Raw genomic sequence first — 6,000 nt, forward strand, 5'->3', positions numbered from 1 at the left:
TCTTTCTGGTCAGTCTTAAATTTTAACCAGTTTGGTGGATTTACAGTGGTATCTCAGTGTAGTTTACACTTGCATTTCACTGATGAATGAGGATATTGGACATCTTTACAGGTGCTTATTAGTTATATTTTATCCTATTCTGTGGCTTGCCTTTTTGTTTTCTTAACAGTGGCTTTTGAAGACCAAACTTTTAAAATTCTGTTGAAATTTGAACTGTTCTTTTTTTTTTTCTTTTCTGGTGTGTTTTATCTAAGAAATCTCTGCCTAGCTCCAAGTCACCAAGATTTTTCTCCTGTGTTTTCTAGGAGTTTTATAGTCTTAGCTTTTATATTTAGTTCTGAGTTAACTTTTGTTTACAATGTGAACTAAGTGTTAAAATTTTTTTTCAGTATGCATGTGGAGTTATTCTAGTGTCCCTTGTTGAAAAGATTATCCATTTTTCATTGAGTTAATTTTGTTGTTTTTTGAAAATCATTCAACCATGTATGTATAGCTTTATTTCTAGATTCTAAATTCTGTTCCATTGACCACTAGCATTTTTTTCTCCAATATGCTACTTCCTTGATAATTGCATCTTTATAGTTAGTGCTGAAATCCTTATATTGTAAGTCCTACTACCAAAATGCCTTGCGTGTTTTAATAGTTCTAGATCCTTTTCATCTCTATGTGAATTTTAGCATCAACTTTACATTTTGACTGAGATTGCATTTAATCTATGTACTCAATCTGTGGAGAGTTGTATTTTAATAATACTAAGTCTTCTAGTTAATTAATATGGTATATCTCCCTATTTATTTAGGTCTTCTTTAGTTTCTCAGCAATATTTTGTGGGTCTTATCATACAGGTCTTACATGTGTCTCATTAAATTTATTCTGAAGTATTTTAAATTTTGGGATGATTTGTAAGTAGAATTGTATATTTTATTTCATTTTCCAATTTTTGTTGCTAAGACATAGACATACTGATGTCTTGTAAATTAACCTTGTATCCTGAGTCTTGCTAAATTGAAGTATTAATATATTCCTTAAGATTTTTTTATGTACATGATCATGTCATCTTCAGACAAAAGCAGTTTTACTTCTTCCTTTCCAGTCTGTTTGTGTTTTATTTTACGTATACATGTGCTTTATTTATTTCAGTGTTACAGCAAAATGGTTAATAGAAGTAATGAGAATGATTAGCTTTGCATTGTTCTTGATTTTAAGGGAAGATTAATCATTTATCATAAATTATAATGTTAACTGTTAGTTTTTCATAGATATCCTTTTTCAGATTGACTGTTGTTGTTTAGTCGCTAAGTCATATCTGACTCTTTGCAACCCGGTGGACTGCAGCACGCCAGGCTTCCCTGTCCTACACTGTCTCCCAGAGTTGGCTCAAACTCATGTCCATTGAGTTGGTGATGCCATCCAATCTTGGTCTTCCTATTTTCCTCCTGCCCTGAGTCTTTCCCAGCATCAGGGTCTTTTCCAATGAGTCAGCTCTTTGGATCAGGTGGCCAAAGTATTGGAGCTTCAGCTTCAGGATCAGTCCTTCAAATGAATATTCAGGGCTGATTTCCTTTAGTATTGACAGATTTGATCTCTTTGCTGTCCAAGGGACTCTCAAGAGTCTTCTCCAGCACAATTCAAAAGCATCATTTCTTTGACGCTCAGCCTTCTTTATGGCTCAACTCTCACATCCATACACGACTACTGGAAAAACCATAGTTTTGACGATATGGACCTTTGTTTGCAAAGTGATGTCTCTGCTTTTTAATATACTGTCTAGGTTTGTCATAGCTTTTCTTCCAAGGAATAAGCATCTTTTAATTTCATGGCTGCAGTCACCATCTGCAGTGATTTTGGAGCCGGAGAAAATCTGTCACTCTTTCCACTTCTATTCCTACTGCTGAGAATTTTTTTGTTTTTTTACCAGGAATGGGTATGAAAGGTTGTCAGATACTTTTTTCTGCATTACTCTGATATATATTAATTCTGTTAACATAGTGAATAGCATTGATTGATTTTCTAACAGTAATCAGCATTGTATATCTGTGCTAAACGTATTTTGTGGTCATGTGTTATCCTTTTGCGTTGCTGGATTCAATTCGGTAATACTTCATTGTGGATTTTTGTGTCTGTTTTTATGAATAATTATGGTATTTAATTTTCTTTTCCTGTGATGTCTTAATGTGATTTTGTTATCAAGATAGTGCTGACTTCATAAATTAGGTTGGGATGTGTTTCATTCTCTTGTCTTTCTTAAACAGTTTGTGACTGACATTATTTCTTCCTTGAACGATTGATAGAATTCATCAGTAAAACCATCTGGATCTGGAGTTTTCTTTTGGGGAATGTTTTAAATTATGAATTCAATTTCAAAGACTACATGTTTTCTCTTTTCTTCATAGTCAATTTTAATCTCTTGTGTCTTGCAAGTCATTTGTCTAGTTTATTGCCAAAAAGTTTTTGGTAATATTTTATTATCCTTTTAGTTTCTGTAGGTTCTCCAGTGATCTTTCATGCCTTGTATTGGTAATGTTTCTTAAGTTTCTTTTCTCTTTTTCAGCCTAGCTAAAGGATTTTTAATTTTAATGATCTTTGCAAATAAAGAGCTTTTGCTTTCATTGATTTTTTTTTACTATTATTTGTCTCTTTTCTGTTTAATTTATTTCTATTAATACTTTATAAGTTTTCTTCTTTTTGATTACTTTGATTTTAATTTGCTCTTTTAATTTCTGTGTTTTAAAACTTAGATCCAAAACCTTTTTTCTCTTCTAATGCAAGCACCTATTTTTTTTTGGCTGCACGGCATGTGCAATCTTAGTTCCCTGACCAGGTATGAAACCCATGGCCCCTGCACTGGAAGCAGAGTCTTAACCAGTGGACTGCCAGTGAAGTACCCAATCACCTCCCTAGGGACACTTGAAATGAATATATATGCTGCTACTGTTGTATGAGGAGTTCTATAAATATCTGTCAGATCACATTGGTTTATGTTATTCGAGTTATTTATATCCTTACTGATTTTCTGAATAATTGTTCTTTTATTGCAACGTGTAATGTGTATTTTCCTCTGGCTATTTTTAAGGTTTTATATTAGTCTCCTACAGTTTGATTATGATGTACTACCTGGATATGCATTTCTTTGTTGTTTTCTTCCTGCTTGGGGTTTGTTTAGCATCTTGAAGCTATCTAAATATCAACCTATTTAGATATTTGAAATATTTTCAGCCATAATTTAGTCAAACATTTTTTCTTCACTCCTCTCTTTCTTTCTGGAATATCAATTACATACATGTCAAATGACCTAATATTGTCCTTCAGGTTCTGATTTTCTCTTCAGTTTTTCTTTTTTAAAGTGAAAGCAGGTTTATTTAGATGCTTTTCATTTTTTAAAAAATGTCTATTTTCTCTCTAAGTTTCTGCTGTGGTCTTCAACTTTACTGATGTTTTCTTCTGCAGTAACTAATATGCTATTAATCCTCTAACCCTTGAGTTTTTCATTTCAGGGATTATATTTTTCTCATCTCTAGTTCTTTGTGGTTCTTACAATATTTTCCATTTTTCTCTGCCTCATATTTATCTTTTCTTTTATTCTCTAAATGAATGAGGATAGCTAAAGTTTTTACCTACTAATACTGTATTCTCTATCATTTATAGGTTTGTTTTTATTGTTTTTTTAATTAGGAGTCTCATATTTATAATTCTTTGTATGTTCAGTAATTTTTGTTAAACTGAGAGTGCTGTAAATTTTCTAGTGTTGAATTCTGGATTTTGTCTTTTTCTTTAAAGAGTGTTGGGCTTTGGTTCTGGCAGAAGTTAAATTACTTGAACATTTCTTTGATGTTTCCATGGCTTGTTTTTAAGCTTTTTAAGGGGAGCTTTAGTAAAGTGATGTTTAGCATACAGGTGCAGGCTTATTTCAGCCTAATATTTCTCTGCGGTCTCTTTCATATATCCCTGTTTTAATACATATTCTCCACTCTAGAGGTGTGTGGTCAGAATTTAGATGTGCCTGAGCCTTGTGCGAGCTGAGAGAACTGTTCAGAGTATAGTAACCCCCTACCAGTTCCTAGTTTTATTGTTTTTTGGGTTTGTTTTTTTTTTTTAGGAATTTTGAACTTTTCATTATTGTTACTCCTCATAGTATTTAGTGTGGTAAAATGAAAATTTGGTCTCTGTAATATGTAATTACTGATGCCTACCTTTAGAAGAGAAATATAAATGACATTAGAATATGTGGACTATCATATTAGATGTATAGAAAAGTAGTTATTCAGTTTTTCAGTAAATTTTAAATGTTTGACAAAATTGTAGGCTATAGAAAGTACCAAATCAAGAAGAATTTCCAAGTGAGAATCACTTGATTCTTGAAATTATTTCCTTTTGCTTCCATGTAGTTACAAAAACTACATTGGTCCTTTTCTGTCCTTTTTTTTTCCCCATGATCTTTCATCTCTCTTTCCAGGGACTCTCTTTTTCACTCTCTTTGCTAATATGCTTAGAAATCCCAGCCATTTTCATAGCTTTAATATTTATCTTTGTACAGAGTATATCAGTGTGTTTATTATATATGCATATAGTATATGCATACATATATGTGCATATGGAATAATATATATGTGTATGGAACAATAGATATGCATATAGAATAGTATATAAAAATAGTATGACAGACTGCTCAAACCTGTCTTCTGAGATACAGCCCTGAATTTTCAAATTCTGGTTGATGGGCAGTTCTCTTTGTATGGCCCGTTACCTTAAATAAAATATACCTAAAACCTGAAAGTTATATACTATCCCCAAAGTATCTCCTTCTTTACATCTCTTTTTCTCTATGAGTAGCTCTCAACTCTTCCTTCGAGTCATCCTTTCCTGAAATCTTAGTCATTTTTGACTCCTCCTTCTCCTATAATTAAAATGCAGAGGTCCATTAATTTGACCTTTTCAAGGTTTCTCATGTCTTTTCTCTCATTCAGATTTCCACTATAACATTCAGTTATTTATTCATTAAATAAATACTTGTTTAAATTCTATATATGCTAGCATTTCTGCCCCTCAGCAAGTAGGAATTATGTGGTTTCCATAATATAACATAGAAATGATAGGTCCCATTAAATACTTGTGAAATAACTCACTAAATGAAAATATTGGGTTGAACTATAAGAAATTATTGTTTTTCTAGGGTCAAAATGGTCAAATGTCGGCAATTTTGTATACTCAACAAAAATATTACTGATATGGAGGAGAAAAATATATATTAAGTTACTCCTTAAATACTGTTAAACAGTATGTTAACAGTAATATTAACACGTGTACAGTAATATTAACATGTATAATTAATGTTAACAGTAATATTAATGTGTAAAATTTTCTTTCCTCAAACTATGTAACTTGACTTTTCTCTTATTTGTTTCCCAGGAAACACGGAATTACCCAGAATCATATCCACAACTGCCAAGGGATGAAACAGTGGAGAACCCTCATCTCCAGAAGCACATTTTGGAATTAGCATCCATTCTGGATGTGCGAAACGTGTTCCTTGAGAATACCATAGACGACTATTAAAGCAAAAATCCTCTTGTTGAAACACGTTTTCATTTGCCACAGATTTTAAATGGTGCAGTTTTCTAATGTGATGACAGATACATAGTGGTGTTATTTAGTTTTTATTTTTCAATTTAGGACCACCATTTTAAAAACAAACTGAAAAAAAAAATCGTTCAAACTTTTAGGGTAACTTTTAAAATACAATCTTTCAGGTGTTTTATTAAAACCTCGATTAATCTTGGAATTTTTATTTTTTGGTTTTGAGGTATGGGTACTTACCTCTAACATCTAATCCTACACTCAAATAGTTACTGTTCTCACCCTGAGAAGAGTAAATCATTTATTTTTGTATGATGAGGAAAATCCAACTCTTATACTTGGACCTTAAATGTGTGGATTTGGAAAATACATAATTGTTCACAGAGGTGAAACTAGCCAGCATGGACTACTCAAAATCAAGGTCAT

General features: G+C 32.1%; 1 protein-coding gene across 14 annotated transcripts in view; it reads left to right on the plus strand.

The window, feature by feature from the left end:
- The window catches only part of SCAI (suppressor of cancer cell invasion), a 110,316-nt gene extending 104,741 nt beyond the window's left edge, over window positions 1-5,575 (plus strand). For all 14 annotated transcript variants that reach the window (XR_014081823.1, XR_014081821.1, XR_014081822.1 and 11 more), the window contains one exon: window positions 5,407-5,575. Coding sequence is in view for 6 of the 14 variants with exons in the window: in XM_081588625.1 (XP_081444751.1) it covers window positions 5,407-5,553 (147 nt within the window). In the remaining 8 variants the exon portion in view is untranslated. The remainder of the gene's footprint in view (window positions 1-5,406) is intronic.
- The last annotated feature ends 425 nt before the right edge of the window (window positions 5,576-6,000 follow it).

The sequence above is a fragment of the Giraffa tippelskirchi genome, chromosome 4 (genome assembly GCF_054371585.1).
Source record: "Giraffa tippelskirchi isolate mGirTip1 chromosome 4, T2T-mGirTip1v1.2.pri, whole genome shotgun sequence".
In the NCBI taxonomy this organism is placed as follows: domain Eukaryota; kingdom Metazoa; phylum Chordata; class Mammalia; order Artiodactyla; family Giraffidae; genus Giraffa; species Giraffa tippelskirchi.